The sequence below is a fragment of the Nylanderia fulva genome, unplaced genomic scaffold (genome assembly GCF_048542155.1).
Source record: "Nylanderia fulva isolate GAGA-0341 unplaced genomic scaffold, ASM4854215v1 Scaffold60, whole genome shotgun sequence".
Lineage (NCBI taxonomy): Eukaryota > Metazoa > Arthropoda > Insecta > Hymenoptera > Formicidae > Nylanderia > Nylanderia fulva.
Genome location: NW_028190699.1, coordinates 461,992 through 480,754, shown reverse-complemented (window position 1 = coordinate 480,754; position 18,763 = coordinate 461,992). Strand labels below are relative to the sequence as shown.

Sequence of the window (18,763 nt, the reverse complement as noted above, 5' to 3'; positions counted from 1 at the left end):
AAATATACAAAAAAAATTTATCAATTTGACTCTGAAAAGTAAGTGACATGGTTCTCAAAGTGCAAGGTTTCATTTGACTTACAATTTTCTTCAGAAACACAGAAGAAAAAGGTATTTGTATATAGTTTTGTATATTCACTTCGTTGCGTGTGTAGAGCTTTTAAAAATACGTTGAATCCTTATTCTAATCTAATCTTCTTCTAATGTAATACTTTTCGTATTTCAAATGTTGTAGTAATTATTCTGTAAGAGCTTTGACATTATTTCTAAATGGACATCGAGAAACATCATAGTTTTTTGAGAGCAGGCCGCCATGTTATTTTTCTGAGTCATTAACAAATTGATACTCTGGAATTACGAGCAATTATTTTTCATTGTACGGGCTAGTATGAATTTCAAATCAAATCTCTATAAACGACTATTATATTTTGTGCACTAAGTATAACATATCGCACTTATTTTCTAGAATCAAATTGTAATCAGTTTTACTTATATGTATGTATATTCAATGTGAACTTGCACCTTGAATAAAATATCACAGTTATTTTTCATGGTAATATATTATTACTAAATTTAGATAATATACACTTTACGTATGTTCACTTTGAACTGGCACCTTGAATAACATATCAGTTACTTTTCGTGATAATTTATTATTAGATCGTTTAAATTTTTGAGTACCTTCTTTTGAACATGGCCTGACTTTTTCATTTTTATGATTTTTTTAGGATATATAATATATACATATATACACCCAGTAAACAAAAAATCATTGCTATATTATAATAATTTTCACTAACATAATAATGTTGTCAAGTATGTAGTTTTTAACATTGTATGCAACATTATTATGAACAAACTTTGACATCGATTTAAAGGTTTCGATAATGTTGAAATAACATTTTCTAAGTCTTTATTAACGTTTTTAAAATATTTTATTAATATTTTCAGAGCAATGTTATTAAATAATATTTTTAAAACATTTATAAAACATCATTAAAAATATTTTTTAAATATTTATACGTTTATTAAATATTATAAACATATTTATAAAACATTATATCCTAATGTTTAGAAAATTTATATAAAATCAACATTTTAAAATGTTGATTAAATATGTATTTCTTGCTTACTGGGCAATCATATATTATATTAAATATTATATGAAATGTGGACTTTCTTCCCCTGAACAGTAAAAAAATACATTAACAATTTATATGCAATTCAGAATCTCAGCAAACATTATTTTTAATTAGTTAAAACGCATCTAAAGGCTATCACGTGATCTGCTGCGTGTAAGATGAGAATAAGAAATATATTCCTCTATAAATACATATTATAATAAGTGCCCGTAACAAGTGGTAACAAGATTAAACGAGCGAATATTCAAGAGTAGGTCTGTGCAAAAGTGTTGGTGTGTTGTGTGCAGTATATTTTGTAGTAGTAGGCAGATAGTGTGCGCGTATGTGTTTCCATGCAAAGTTATCGCCGACTCGTCGTCCTCGGTAGTTTCATCTCTTCTTTCGTGGAGATACATTCTTCTTTATTTTTCGAAAAAGACATCAAAGCCGGATATAGTGAAATAGCATATGTTTTAATGAATTTAAGAGATAAATAAAATTAATAGCGTCTACGTTAATGGTGTTAGAATAAAATTACATCAATTTCTCGAGATTCTGTTGCAAAACATAAAAAAAAAAAAAATTTGATTTTATTACACATGTATATTTTGCATTTAACATCTTTCTTCCACACAATTAATATAAAAACTAAAGTATGCATAAAAATATAGAATATTTTAATTATTGAAAATTTGAAATCTATGTGAGAACTGATGAATGCTGATAAGTTTCATCGATTTAATTGTTCTAAAGTATATCCTTATATAAAATAATGTGTCTAAAAAGTTTCGCGATTCTGTGTTGCGGACTTTTCGTTCTCATCATCTCGTCATCAAAATCTCAGCAAAATTCCAACAATAACGAAAAGAAAGATGATAAATCGACAGTACAAAACGCGGATTCTGCAACAATCAGCAGCGACAAAATGAAAACACTGCGATATCATTTGTGTGAAAATAAATTTGCCAACAATTCTCAATATGTTTACAATTATGAGGATGATGATCAAATACAGATAAACTCGCACACCAATTCGACAAATGTCAATCATAAAGAAAATTTCACGCCACAGGAAAGTTATGAAAAGTTGATCGGAAAGAACAATTCCATGTCAAATGATGTCTTTGAAAATTGCAAAGATAGTAAAAAAATTGACATTGTTCCATACGAAATATGCCATAATATTACTTGCATTCTGCTCTGTTGTCCTCTTGGTAACAGTCTGAGTTTGAATGACAGCAAATGCATTTCGGAAGAAATTAAATACCGTCTTCCGAATGTGTACGAATCCACAAACGATTTAATGGAAAACGAAAAGAAGAAAGTGGACGCATCGTTTCAGTTTGCCGTCCATGATTCGTGCTTGAAAACACAATGTTTCAATGTACATAAGAATCGTCAATACGATTATAAGATTTTTATCAATGGTTCTATTTATTTATCTCATTCTAAAACATTATTTAAATCAACTTCATATTGTCTTGCTGTCATCTCGGAAATGGGAAATGAGTTTGAAGTGATTTACTGCTCAAAAATTTCTAATCAAGTTGAGAGAGACGAGATAAAGAACATACCAGCGACTCGCTCGGAAAATCGTTTATTTAAGATGTATAAGAACTTGAATTTAATACGTTTATTATTTTTGGTGCCAATATTTCTAGTGTATTCCATATTGCCAGAACTTCGAAATGTATATGGCTTTACGTTGTGCAATTACAGCTTTGCTTCATCTGTTGCAGTCATAATTCAAGCTGTGAAATATATATATATATATGAAGTGGAAATACCATATTCCGTCTGTATTACACTTGGTACAATATATCAAACAATAAATTATATATATAACTATATGCAATCAATGTAGGGTACATACTTGTCAAGCATAATGTATATTCGCATATTTTTTAATCTTTTTAATAATTTAAATGTATAATTTTTCAAAAATATAACCATTACTAGCTTTTCGGACCGCGCGAAGCGCGGTCCTCATATAGCCTATATTAAATCCGTTTTAACACAAAAATTAATTCTTTTTTTGTATTACCGCGAACTACTTCCACATTTGTTGTCCGACTTTCACGAAATTTATATCAAAATAAATGTTTAAATTTTTTTTGGATGACTACTATGTTATCTATTTCTTTCTCCCAGATATTTTATTTTACACCGCGTTTTGCATATATTTAAATATTTATTATATATTTTTATTTTTATTTTCTTGTTTATTTTAATTTCCACACAATTTCATATTTTTTAAATATAAAACATTATTTTAGTTAATATATACTTTAAATATTTTTTTTATTACTTAATTATTATATCCTTTTTTACATTTTACTCAATTTTTTTTATTTCTAATGTACCCACCGCTAACCCGCTATTATTAGCTCTCATACAATGTCATAATTCTTCAATTTACAAAATTTCCCTGTATATTACATTTTTTGTAAAACATTTTTCACTTTAATCACAAACACGTACACAAATTTTTTAAAAATTACTTCTTGGTGTGACCAAGTCAATAAATGCGTATGCACATGGGTGCGTGGATACGTGGGTGGGTGCGTGGGTGGATAAATAAAGTGATAAAAATTTGTTAAAATCATATAGTAGCCATCCCGGACAAAATTTGAGTACAAATTTCGAAAAAGTCTGTGAATAAATGTTTGAATGCGTGGGTGGATGCATGGGTGGGATAAAACTTAAAAGAACCACACAGCAGCTTTCTCAGAAAAATTTGCAACATTTTTGTACCAATTTCGTGAAAATTAGTCCATAAATGCGCTTGCGTGTGGGTAAATGCGTGGGTGGAGGTGTAACACTTGAAAAAACCACATCGTCGCCATCTCCAAAAAATTTGCAACATTTTGGTACCAATTTTTACAAAAATCCGTTCATAAATATGCGATTGCGTGGGTGGATGCGTGGGTGGGGGCGTAAACTTAAAAAACTCACACAGCAGCTTTCTCAGAAAAATTTGCAACATTTTTGTACCAATTTCGTGAAAATTGGTCCATAAATGCGCATGCGCGTGGGTGGGTGCGTGGGTGGAGGTGTAACACTTGAAAAAACCGCATCGTCTCCATCTCCAAAAAATTTGCAACAATTTAGTACCGATTTAAAAAAAATCGGTTCATAAGTATGCGATTGCGCGGGTGGGTGCGTGGGTGGAGGCGTAAACTTAAAAAACCCATACAGCAGTTTCCTCAGAAAAATTTGCAACATTTTGGTACTAATTTCGTGAAAATTGGTCCATAAATGCGCATGCATGTGGGTAAATGCGTGGGTGAGTGAGTGGGTGGAAGTGTAACACTTAAAAAAACCGCATCGTCGCTATCTCCAAAAATTTTGCAACATTTTGATACCATGTGTTCAGAAATATTGCAAAAAAAATTTTTTTTGCAAAAACATACCCTCCTCTGAGAAAAAAAAAATAAAAATAAAAAAATTAAAAAAAAAAACCCACAGCAGCCACCCCCGAAAAAAATTTGCAACATTTTGGTACCAATTTCGAGACAATCGGTCCACAAATGCGGAAGTAGTTCGGGTACAGACAGACAGACAGACGGACGGTGCTTATATATATAGATTAATGAAATGAAATTAAAATTTAATGCTTTTTAACAATCTGAGTTCGTTGCCACAAATGTATATATACGAACATATATATATATATATATATATATATATATATATATACATGTATATATATATATACATATATGTATGCCTATACAATATTGAGTTTTAGAATTTTTAGTGTTCTGCCTCTTTTGAAATACCATTTAATTTAATATCGATATAGTATCAATAGTATTCATAAAATATTGTTATAAATTTTAATGCGGGATGTAGAGTAAATCCATTTTTAAATGGTGTATCAGAGAAACTTGCGAGTTACTCCATTTTAACGCGCTCTCAGTAATTAAAATATTATTTATTATTATAGCTTTTATTTTTATTCATTTTTCAGCTTTTTTCAATTATTTTTTTTCTATGTCGGGTTACTTCTGGCTAAGTACCATGAGCTTTAATATGTGGTGGACATTCAGGTAAATGGGCAAGTATTTAACATTTTATTTTATGTTTGACTTGCCCCTAATTTTCATTTGACTTTACGGAATTATGTTATAATATGAAATAAAACAAATATTTTGTTTCCCTATTTATATTTTTTGAAATTAAAAATGGCATATTAGATAATAAGCACAACATTATTAATTTATAAAATATTTATAAAATATTTCAACGCAGTTTAATTCTGATTAATGTAACCAATTTTTCTTTAATGTTTTTCACATTATACGAGCGTAATATTTATATCGCGTTGATCTTTCTTTTTTATGTATAAAATAGGCAATACATAATAATTTTTTAACATAAATACTTTTTGTCTCCAAAATCTAAATAAAAATTTAGATTATCTTATTAAAATATTTATGTATATATGTAACAGTTTATAAATATAATACATTGTCATACTATTTACTATTTCTCATGGTAATTGAGTGAGGTTTTCTAGAATTTGCTTTGATCAAAAACAAACATTAATTTAACTCTTTTACATTTCTTTTATCTATACTTACAATTAATTAAATACGACAAACAAATTGCAGAGGATTCTGTTCGTTACAAAAAAATGTCAATCGGAAAAGACAAACGGAAAAAAAAAAGTTACTGTATTATGTTATTTTTGCGTATGGTTGTCCATTTATACTTGGTGTTGTTTGTGTCATCGTCGTGGAATTTATTTCCAAGTATATACCAAAAACATTGAGACCTGAATTTGAAATAGGAAATTGTTGGTATTGTAATAAATGTATGTCTTAGATAAGTCTATTAATGCTATAAAATTTTAAAAGTATGTGAAACAGTATAAAATTTTATGACAAGAATATAAATAATATTGATAATAATAATAGTAATAATAATAAATAATCATAATAATAATAAGTTTATTCTTTCAGCTCTAAACGTGTTGTATTATACCTGGATCAAAGCTGTCGGTATCTTTAGTAGCGTTTGCTTATTCATTTCTACGGTATTGAATATTAAACGATTTGAAAAAAAGACAGACTTTTGTCTAACAGATTCAGAAAGCAAACGGTATAATGACAATAAAAAATGGCGAGTATTCTGACATGTTTTGTATTTTATTTGACATTTGAAACAATACACACGTGCACATTTTTTTCTATTTTATTTTCCTTTTTTCTTTCTGACATGTAATTACATAATCGATAATCTATAAGAGAAAAAAAAAACATTCATTGCAGTAACTTGAATTGTGTTTTTCCGAGAAAGTCTGTAATACGAGAAAGTCTCTTATGTCGCAAATAGTGATAATAAAGTTAACGAATATACATTTATTTCTAAAAGAACATTACATTTTTGAAGACTTTCTATAAACAACTATTTCTTTTCCCCCTTTTAGGTTCGTAATTTATTCCATTATTTTTCAATTCAATTATTTGATACAAAATTTATTTTTATTGAACGATTTACTAAATATTTATATATGAATATATATATTTATACATTTTTAGGTTTAATTTATATATGAAGTTATTTATCGTGATATTTATCATATTGGGCCTAAATTGGCTTGTGCATATAATGTCATGGTCTTTTGGAACAAAGAAAAAATATTACTTGATTTATGTTTTGTTTGATATTGTGCAAAGTTTCTGCACCTTTGTCATCTTTGTATGGAAAAAGAAGATCAAGCAGATGTTACTGAAACGATTCGGATACGAGACGAAGGCAAGATCGACTAACATCGATTTAAATATCACAACTGGAGTGTATGCACAGTCGAACTCTTGCGGGAAGAAAATAATCATGCGAAAGATTCGTCCCAAGAGATTGAAATCTAATATTGTAATAATACATATGTAAAAATATTTTATTGCAATTCATGAATAAACAATTAATCGCAATTTAATATCCGTGTTATATGACAGATGCTCGATTATGATCGTAACGCACAACGCGAATCAAGACAGCCAATCGTGGAAAATGACAAAAATGTCAACAACATGCTTTTTTATAGAAAACTAGCAGACAAGCTAACGCGAGTACTTACCAGAGTCTCTAGATAGAAATTCTAATACTTAGAGATCCTTGATGATCCATTCATATAAAAACATTTATTCTGACATCTTACAATTTACGAAAGTTAAAGCAACCGCAGATTTATCTTAAGAAACTCAAAATTATATAAAAATTTAACTTTTTACCCGCATATACTTTGTTATGATGTACTTAGGACAATACAGTAACAAGAAACATGTTTTCATATTTTGGCGTTGGTCGATAGTTTAATATTTGCAATTCTTATTTTAATGCAGCGGCATTTAGATTTCAACTGGCAATTTTGTTATTAATTTTAATTTCTGACTCTATCATGCGCTATCCTCTATGATTCTTTTTAAATAACATTCTATGTAAACTGAAGATGGTCTAAAATAGGCCGAAACATGTGTTTAATTATTTAATAAATTGTTTTATCAGCATGAAGTTCTTACTGCGGTTTATTATTATAATTATGATTTATTTTCGTTTGAGCTTATTGTCAATTAAAAAATGGTAATAATTCAATCGACCAATTCTGGCAAATAAGTAAATTTATTGAATTTTCAGTGAAAATTCAATAAATTTACTTATTTGCCAGAATTGGTCGATTGAATTATTACCATTTTTTAATTATCATCTGGTGACTTCATAGTTTTATATCATTTATTGTCAATTGTTTAAAAAATTTTTTATTATCTATTTTTCTATTATTTCTATTATCAGAACTCTATTTCTAGTATCAGAACTCTTATTTGGAAGAGCATTGTACATGCCCAGAACTACACGAGAAATGTTGAAGAAAAATCAGAACTGTCATACTAAAATAAGTAGCTTACACTTATATTTCAAAATACGAGTTTTTCGGAAATAATAATTGTTTTAATAACAATTTCGGAAATAATAATGTTTTAATAATTTTCTAATTATATTTGTCATTAGAAATTTTTGGAAGAGTATTGCACTAGCCCAGAATTAATCGAGACCTGTTTAGTAGAAAGCAGAATTTTCGAAATAGAACCAGAAGATCAACATTATATATTCAAGAATACGTGTTTTTCGGATGAAAAAATAGATTTAAAAAATTTATTATTCAATATTTCTATAGTACATTGTCTTTACATTAATCTCGTACCAAGAACATGTCAACGTACAAATTATTTTATTTAGTAGACATATTAAAAAAATACTCATTTTAATGTTTGCGGAGATTAATTGTCGAATTTTATAAGTTTAAATGCGGTCATAAATAATTTATTCAAATATATTTAGATATTATATTGTCTGAAAATTAATTGGGCTCTAAGAACATGCCAGCGTACAAATTATTTTACTTAATTATTTTACTTAAATATAATAGAATCTACGTAGTATAAAGTTCATGAAGAGGAATGCTTGATTTTTAATACTTTAGGATCAATCAAAAATATTTTATTTAAATTAAGAGTTTAACAAGGCTCTGTAATATAAATGTAATTTTAAAGTGTAAGTCAGGCAATAAGAGCCAAATCGCGGATGACAGTGCGTTATCCCAACAAAACTAAAATTTTTTTTGTTAGAATTAATTACCTGTGCACAAGGCATTAAATTTTACTTGGTCACGGCCAAGATTTAAAATTGGAATAATCTCTACAAGAGATTTAATTCTATACATCCCCTCTTCCCCCATAAGGAAATAAATGCGAGAGAAAAATATAGATCCGAAAGTCGCTAAATCGGGAATCGAACCCGAGACCTTTCGCTTGCCGGGCGACTGCTCTTCCAACGAGATTCTGTTGAAAAACATAAAAAGAAAAAGATAATTTGATTTTATTACATGTGTATATTTTGCATTTAACATCTTTCTCCCACACAATTAATATAAAAACTAAAGTATGCATAAAAATATAGAATATTTCAATTATTGAAAATTCGAAATTTATGTGAGAACTGATAAATGCTGATAAGTTTAATCGATTTAATTATTTAATTATTCTAAAGTATATCCTTATATAATAATGTGTGAAAAAAGTTTCGCGATTCTGTGTTGCGGACTTTTTGTTTTTATCATTTCGTCATCAAAATCTCAACAAAGTTCCACCGATAACGAATTAAGGGAAAGATGATAATTCGACGGTCCGAAACGAGAAGGATGTGGATTCTACAACAATCAGCAGCGACAAAATGAAAATACTGCAATATGATTTGTGTGAAAATAAATTTGCCAACAATTCTCGATAAGTTTAAAATTTTAGTTATAATAACTTATATTTTTTTAGCTGGAAAATTCTCCGTTAAACTATAGTTTAAAAATATTAGTTACCATTTAGTTAAATTTTAAGCATGATAACTGTATTTCAGATTGTAATATAAAAACATAAAAAATTAGCTATGGTAGCTAATTTGTTTTGGTATTGATTTAACGCATCCACATACATTTTTTCTTATACATAGCACAATCTCTGTTCGTATAATGTACATATAGGAAAAATAATAAGGAATTTGATGGAACGTCTCGCACAAAATGGAACGTTCGCGACCTACCTCGTTCGAGTCTCGATCTCGAATGAAATAAACATGAATGAAAACGAGTCTATCTCTGTGAATTAGAATGCTCTTGGCCATGCCTCTGCAACCCCGTCATTCATTCATACAATAAAAGTGGAGGGAGAAAATCGCGACGTGATCGCGTTTTCCATATTAGGTGTTATCGTAATATGTATCAAATTTGATCAGTATAATAATTATAATTAATAATTATCTGCGTTCATGATCGTTTATTTTAAAAGATTTATATAAATATATAAATAATATAATATATGTATATATGTATACATAAAAATATAATGTAATATATGTATTAATATATTTTTATATTCAATATTCCACGTTTGTGTCATCGTATGTAAAATATATTTTGGCCTGTACCTTAAATTTTTGCTTAACACAATTAGCATTAATCTTATAATTTATAATATTATCTAATTTAAGTTATCTAATTGTAGTACCTTATACTTATAATTTAATCTAATTCTTCTATAATATAATGTAATATTTTATTATCTAAAAATTAATTATATTGTTGTTTTGGCAGCTACAGCAGCGTCTTGCGGATATTTTTTTGCCAGGTTTTGGTTCGGTACGTAATGCGTCTCTTCAAATTTAGAAAAATATCGGCCTATTTCACTATTTTCTATCCGACCAGTTGTTAAAGTTAGTGAATCTAATTAAAACATAAAAATAAAAAAATTATTTATGATAACTAAGATAAATTAAATAATAAATTAAATAAAATAATAATAAATACATACAATAATAATAACTAAAATAAATAAAATTAATTAAATTTAAAATTGAGATTGAATAAATATAAAACAAAGTAAAATATTTTTTACATTGTGTACAGAAAGATGGATTCATGGACTAAAAAATATAATATGAAATAAAAATAAAACTACAAATATGAATTATATTCATACTTTCTCCCGCGTAACATATTTCGTCTTTTTCAGTCAGAATTAGATAATTTGTTTGTTTTTTGTTTGATTGCACTAAAATTACTATAGATCTTCAATGGCAAAATTTGATCAAATATTTCGCTTGTGTCAAAGTGAATATTATTTTTATCCATATATCTGCACCATCCGATTATTACTCCCTTAAAACATTTGAGTGTAGGTTGATTACAATTTACGATCATTCCAACCGCAAATTTTTCTTCTGATCTTGTATTTATTGATTGTTCTGTATTTTTAATGAAAAAACTGACTTGGAAAAGAGCATTAGATTTTAATTGCTATTTGTCGTTAATTATAATCTCTAGATATAGACTTTTAGCAAGTATCAGTACAACCAATTATATTACAGATAATTATAATTTATATTTATAAATGTATATGTGTTATCGGAGAAAAATTTCAGAGATAACTTTTTATCGTTTATACTTATTATATATTAATGTGTGTATAAGCATGAATAATGCTGACATACCATTTTTTCATCCGTAATAATTAAGTGGTCTATTTCACGCGGCATGATCATCAAAGTTTTATTAGACCAGTTCTTCATATTCACAAGTATTTCCAGCATATCTACCAGCATCTGAAAAAGGAAAAATTGTGAATATAGTGTCCAGATTACAAAGTGAGAAATTGTTATAAATATATACATGTAACATATTTCGTAAATTATTAAATTGCAAATTAAATAATATAATAAATATATCTGACGATTATTTAGTAAATTTTTTACTTAGAATTATTTTTTAAAACATTTCACGGAAATATTTTTTATTTAAAAAAGAAATTGTTATATAAAAATATCTAAAACTTTAAAGACTCATAATCATAAGATTAAGATTGAAATTTAAAAAATTACAAAAATACTTAAGTTGAGATTTTGTATTAGTTTTTTATATTTTTACATTACATTATCGAAAATAAAATAAAAATACTCGTCCACTAAATATATATTTGCCAAAAATTTAATAGACATATTTACTAACCTCTTCAGCTGGAATAGTTAAAATGGATTCGTGTGCTGGATACAACATTCTGCATAACGACAATTTATTGTCAATACAATCCGGAAAATTGGCAGATATTATATTGAAACATCTTGCATTTTCTAAGCCAATAGTAGTACTGTAAACAATAATCAATATACATATGTGTATGTTTATATATGAATATATAAAAAGAGAATAAAAATGCAAGATTCGGATAATTCCAAAATTATATATACTTACTAATTTGGTTTCCAAAATATACAGATAAGAGTACCAAAGGTATATGTAGACAATTTAATTACGTCGCAACGCAAACCAAGTCTCCTAGCGATGCTATGATATATTATTGCTAAAATAATTTCTTGACCATATTTATTTTCCAGGACCTGTGTCAGAAATTACAATACAAAAATTAATTATAGAAAGAGAGAATATTTTTAAAATATAAAAAACACATTTGGTCATGTTCAGAGCATAATTGATAATTATAATTATTATATATTTTATAATTATAATCTAATATCAACTTACATTATCTATACATGTGTATTCCAATTTAGAGTCTTTCGATTTGTTTGGTAGAAAGTGTAATTGGTCCAATATATATTCCTGGAGTGTATCCATAATCTTAGTTCCTTCCGTTTCGTTCCAATAATTATTGTCGATATTGTTATTTTCCCAATAGGAAAAAATCTCAGAGGATGTCGAGAATATGGGATGATCAGGATGCTTTTCCGCGAGACATTTCAGCGCCCCTTGTGTTACATTATTTAGTGATGTTTTCATCTTCGAGAAAAAAATATCTTTTTCTGGTTGAAGCCATTGGGCAAAAATAGTAGCGCACCGTTCTAAAAGCTGCTCTCTCTGAGGTTGTTTTTTAAATATTTCCCACTTTTCTCTCGTCGAATGTTGTCTCAGATAGCAAAACATGTTTTTAATGCAATATCTTTTCGTCAGATCGCAATCAGCTCCCCTGAAAAAGTTATATATTAATTGTGCAAAAGTACATAAGTAATGTTGTGCTTAGATGACTTCAAAATTAGCTTAAAGGTAAGATAAAAATATGTAAACTTATCTTATCGTTAGATAATATAAAGATAATTTTGTTTTAAATATATCTATAGTCCAGTAAAATTAGACTTTAATTTCATAAAATTTAGGAGCAAGCTGAATTTTTGTGGAGAACCTTATTTCGATATTTTAATGAAATCCTAAAAAGTCCCTTAATTTCAACCAAGACGTTTTTTTTAAAAGGGGGATAAAAGAGGGTAAATTTTAGTTTTTTGCCATTATCTCGAAAACTATCAATTTTTCGAGAAATATAGTTACTATCAAAATTGTAGCTCATAAAATTTCCTACAAAAAAGGTCATTATCCTTTTTTCGTACGACTAATCGTTTTTTAGTAAAACGTGCGGTAAAGTTGCAATATTTTTAATATAATATTTCTGCACTTTTTAGTCACATATAATACTATATAAATAAAATATATTTAAAATAATAAAATTAAATAAATATATTTATATATATATGTATAATATAGATAACAGCAAACATTGTACATTAATCTATGATATACATAACGCTTTAATTTATATTGAATTCTTACCGTAGAGATTGCGTAAGCATATGTTTCATCTCATCCACAAAGAAAGAAATAGTCATGAAATTCTCAGGCTTGGTAATCATGTCATTCAAATGTTTACTTTTCAAATAAAATACGTGCTCAAAACTTGTGAAATTATCAATCAAACAACTATCATTACAGTTATTTATTAATTCGGACACGACATTTCGTAATTGTTTTACACAATTAGTTCCTGCTTCTATAAAGCTTAAACTTTCTTCATTATTCTTTTCATTCCCTGCAGATTCTTGCTTTTCCTTGGATTTCTTATCATAAAGTTTTTTCGCAGAAGGCCACCTGTAAAAATCGTAGAGTAATAAATATTTGAAATACGTAATAATATATAAAGCATCAAATATCTATCAACGTATTAAAATATCAATCTTATATCTTAACGTAGAAAATGTACAATATATAAATTTCAAATTTAAATTATAATTACATTTTATATTAAAAATGTACATTATAAAAATAGTGAAAAAAACAGTTTCTCCATTACATAGCTTTAAAACAATATTAATTAATTATTGTTAGCTTTTACATTTTACATTTATAAAACAGTTACTGTACAAAACTAATTAATAAATAAAAATAATAAATTACAATAAACAGATTGATAAAATATGCAAAATTGTAATTTTTTAAATTTTAATTTGTTTTATTTTTTTATTATATTAAATTTGTTATAAATATTTACATTTTATTATATTTTTTGTTTTTTATTATTCAGAAGTGGGATATCGAAGATATGCGGATAGGAAACGCGGAAATAAAAGACGTAAATGTGTCGAAAAAACAGGACTAAGCAATTACTTCCTACAAAATTTTCTTTAATTTTATGAATTTTATTAAATTTAATGATAAATATAATTTAATTTATTAAATAAAATTAATTTGTTTTAGTAATTGTATTGTTTATTAAAATTTTCTTATGTGTACTCGTTGTATTATCTGTTTTATTTTATTTTTATATATTTTATTTATTTCCGTTTTATAAAAATAAAATAAATAAAACAAATAAAAATATCTTTTACGTAAATATGATACATTGTGTGTGCGAGAATTTAATTATAAAAAATAAAATTACAAAAAAAATTTAGAAGCACAGCGATTACATACCTCTTTGAAAACTTTTTTTCCCAATCCTTTTTGTATGGTGGTGCCAACCAAAATTGTCTGCATGTTGATTTAAAATTAATAACATCTTCAATACTGATGTCATTGCCAAGAATGATGTCTATCAATTCTGTAGGTAAATCATTTATCGTAGCCATTATAGAAGAGCACTTCAGAAAAGCATACACATAAAAATGTAATTTAATATGATCGTAAAAATATTCTCGTATAATTAATTTTGTCTGTGAAAATTGTTTAAATCTATTGCGATATGTTATTCTCAACAAACGCGTCTGTGCATTTCACAAATTCGTATTTACGTGCATAACAGAAGTCCTGTACAGTGTGACTACCCTTATTCTGGATTCTAGACCTAATATATACCTGAAAAGCCCTTTGAATTTTCCCCCACCATACTCACTATATTTGTCACGTGTGCACAAAAAAAACAAAAAATGGAGAGAAACATAATAGATACTGATATAATTATATATATATATATATATATATATATATATATATATATATATATATATATATATGTATGTATATATAATATAAAAATATTTATATGTAACATGAATTTTTTCGTAAGTAGTGTTTTCTAAATTCAAAAAGAACTTTCTCTTTCGTGCAAACAATAAAAATTCTTTAAGCTTGAAGGTCTTTCAGGTAATGTCTCTTTATGTATGTTTTAACAATAAGTATCAAAAAGATATATTGCTTTCTTAAACTGTAAGATTTATTGTTCCAAAAATATTCTTTTAAGAGAACAGACATAGGTATAACATAAATAAAGACTAAAATGACGATCATAAAAACTGCAAATTCTGAATCTCTCTGATGCATTGTTTATGACTTTTCGAATTTTCCAGTTTTATTGTTTCCCTCCCCAAAAAGGTTCTTTTAAAAGAAAACACAGGTAAATCTTTTTTATTGATTTCATCTGTTTCTGGCAAAAAGATATGTTGAAAAGAGAAAATTAAGATGACGATTTTAAGATTTGTAAATTTTTTGAACAATATTACATTTTGAATAATTTTTTAAAAAATATTTAAATAATATGTCACATTAATTACATTAACAATCGAAATAAATGATCAATATTGCAATAAATTAGTTGATTGCAATTGATTGCAGTCACAATGATTAAGTCAATAAAACACAAATTAATAATATTATTTATAATGTTTCATAAATATTTTAATATCATATTATTAATATTTAATTCTTTTAATATTATAATATTATTATTAATATTTACATTCATTTATGATATTTCAATATTTTCGTATTGTTTGAAGTAAGTGCGTAATGTGCAAGGTTTTAAGCAATCATTGTTTTGGCATAACAATGGATCATTGCGATGAATATGCAATACAACAAATATTTACAAGGTACGATATAAAGACGTGTGAAAAGATGCTAAATAAAAATAAAATTCTTACATCAATTTTTTACGTTTTAACATACATACACTTATTAATCAGTTTATGTATATTTACAAACAATTCGAATTTGCTGTGAAAAAAATTGTTTAAATATAATATAAATATATAATATATAATTTTATATACAGTATATCAATATATTGTATAATATATAATTTTATATACAGTATATCTTTATATGCTTTTTTGCAATCCGACCTTTGGCGAGAAAACCGATCATTATTATTTTATACACATGCCTGTATCTTTATCGATATATTTATATTCTTCATAAGAAATGTTTTATATTTTGTAATTGTGATAAAGAAATAGTGAATTCCAAGTATTTTTGACACATATCAGATAAAAGAGCAAAAAAATACATATGTAATAGAAAAAAAAAAGATCGTGTACAATTTATAAAAGTCAACAAAATTTGCGTAAAAATAAAACAGTGCTTCTTCACTGTCGAGTAAAGATAGAACACGTACAGAAATATTATCGAAATTCGATTAATCAAACATCGTCAGATGATAATACAATGGTAAAAAAAAGTAGAATATATGTAAGAAGAGAGTTATATTTTTTAGTATACTCTGTACCGCAAAAATCATATAATTCTAACACGATATATGCACTTTTTTTTTTTTTTTTTTTATAGTCAGGAAATTTACAACCAAACTTCGCCGTCCTGACCCCTGAGGGAGGGCCAGGAGGCTTCGTGGTGGATTCCCGCCCGTAGTATCCCGAGGGACTATCGGACGGGGGACCGACCTAAAACCTGACTGAAGCCCCTGGTCATATGGGTATTATCCACCGCGGAACCGCATTAGCATTACATCACGGTGGAATACGATATATGCACTAGATATAATAAGAAAAACAAAATGTTTTATAAAAATAAAACAGAATTTTATATATAATTGCTAAAAAATGATCTCTGTTAAAAAATACAAATTATTTGAAGCTATAAGAATTCATTAGTAAAAGATAAAGTTTAAAGTAATTAAAAAATAAAAAAAATATAATCTGTTTAAAGTAACTAAAGAAATTAATACAATTTATATACATATATTATAATGGTAAAACAGGCATTAAAAATAAAACATTGCACTAATTTAAAATTGTTTTTATTAAAAATGCAAATAATTCGAAAATCGTAAGTATTAAAAATTATAATAAAATTAATTTGGAGCTATTGAAGAAGTGTGTGTATATAACTCTCCGAAAATTTACCTTTTGCACATATATATTTCTCGAAATGTTTAATGTCGTAAGACGATAATAACGTGATGTAATTCTTCTTTTTCTTCTTCTTGACAAACATAATCGTCGACGATTTATTTTAAAAGTAGCGTGCAAAGAGCAGTTACTCGCAGTCGTATTCATTTCGTTCTCGCGTGTGAATTTTTTTTAACATATATTCCTTGATATTCCAGAAAACTCTTCATAATCTCACCGTTTTCTTTTATTATTTATTAAATCACTCATCAGTGCAATGAGATTGCTCGGAATCATATGTTTGCTGTCATTTTACGGTTGCCTTAATGCGGCATCGATGTCACCGGAAGTGACTTTTGAGCCAAGCACATTCATTAGGAGAATAAGAGGGACTACCTGGAATTGGTTGAACAATACCAAATTCAATTCTAATATTCTAAGTACGGTGAGTTTACTTTCATAAAAACAAAGGTTAAAATCTTCATTATTTCGATTGAATAAATTTTTTCGATGCTGTCGAAAAATGGTTAAAATAATCTTAAGCCACGATTGCCATTTTTTTAAATTAAAAATTGAAATTTTCCGCAAAATTATACATCATCTTCAATAACATGTAAAAAATAATATATTTATATTCTTTTCTTTTTAAGAGCCGATTTAATATTTATTTATTAGTATACTGTTCAATAAAATCTTAAATTTTACTTTCTTCCTATCTTAAAATATGTATAATAATAATATGTGGAATACATATACGCTATTATGTCTCTCACTTTAATAATACTTATTGTAGTCTGTAAAAATAATAAAAAAATAAAGTTACGTATATATACATATTATAATTGTAAAATACATATATGTACGTAAAAGTGATTAATTTCAAATGCAGTGATTCAAAAGAATAAAAATAAAAAAGATTGACTAAAAAAGGAAATCTAAAATTGACTTAATTGAAATAATTTTGATTTGACAATTGAAATAAATTTGCAAGAAGAAGTATATGATATTTGTTTTAGATCAATTATTGTAGATTAATATCTTTCTTTTTACTCAATTTTTTCTTTTAGCCAGAGATGATAAAAAAGAAAGGTTATCCCGCGGAATCAGCTTACGTCATAATGACGGAAGATGGTTATCTTTTAACATTACATCGTATCCCAGGTGGCAATGATTTTTTACCTGTATTATTGCAATACGGTTTGTTAAGCAGCTCCGCTGACTGGCTCGCTCTTGGCAAAAATAAAGCATTACGTATGACCATTTAATCGATCATTAAAACGATATATATGTATATCGTCGTTAATGACATTTCTGCCTCAAGAAAAATGCTTGAAGAAATTGGAAATTAACATTATATAATAAGAAATAGTGTATGAACGAAATAAATTATGTGATAAATATTGCAAACATTTTCCTTTTTATTTTTGCTTACCTAGTAGCTAATCAAGGATACGATGTTTGGTTGGGTAATTTTCGGGGTAATATTTATTCGAGGAAACACACTTCTTTATCTACGTCCGACCCAAAATTTTGGGATTTCAGGTATTTGCGTAAAATAAGAATGCATTGAAAATGATATATATTACACATTACTATTATAATAACTCTATTTGGCACAAAACACAAGAACTTATTAAACTTATACATATATATATAAATTTAACGTATAAGACGGGCAACAAGAGCCAAAT

General features: G+C 26.9%; 3 protein-coding genes across 3 annotated transcripts; 2 read left to right on the top strand and 1 right to left on the bottom strand.

Moving 5' to 3' along the window:
* The first annotated feature begins 1,488 nt into the window (after nt 1–1,488).
* LOC114927952 (G protein-coupled receptor Mth2-like) lies at nt 1,489–7,629 on the top strand. The gene is made up of 6 exons (XM_029299030.2): nt 1,489–2,932; nt 5,095–5,173; nt 5,738–5,940; nt 6,089–6,248; nt 6,668–7,001; nt 7,085–7,629. Exons 1-6 carry the CDS (start codon nt 1,894–1,896, stop codon nt 7,220–7,222), a joined length of 1,953 nt encoding a protein of 650 aa, XP_029154863.1. The 5' UTR covers nt 1,489–1,893; the 3' UTR covers nt 7,223–7,629.
* A 2,703-nt stretch (nt 7,630–10,332) lies between these two features.
* Nucleotides 10,333–14,646, bottom strand: LOC114927965 (F-box only protein 21-like). The gene is made up of 7 exons (XM_029299042.2): nt 14,425–14,646; nt 13,288–13,602; nt 12,211–12,652; nt 11,920–12,065; nt 11,677–11,815; nt 11,163–11,273; nt 10,333–10,395 (listed from the first exon to the last, which is right to left on the bottom strand). The coding sequence occupies exons 1-7, from the start codon at nt 14,577–14,579 to the stop codon at nt 10,387–10,389; spliced, it is 1,317 nt and encodes a 438-aa protein (XP_029154875.1). The 5' UTR covers nt 14,580–14,646; the 3' UTR covers nt 10,333–10,386.
* Nucleotides 14,647–17,220: 2,574 nt separating this feature from the next.
* LOC114927966 (lipase member M-like) lies at nt 17,221–18,479 on the top strand. The gene is made up of 2 exons (XM_029299043.2): nt 17,221–17,517; nt 18,140–18,479. Exons 1-2 carry the CDS (start codon nt 17,350–17,352, stop codon nt 18,335–18,337), a joined length of 366 nt encoding a protein of 121 aa, XP_029154876.1. The 5' UTR covers nt 17,221–17,349; the 3' UTR covers nt 18,338–18,479.
* Nucleotides 18,480–18,763: the final 284 nt, after the last annotated feature.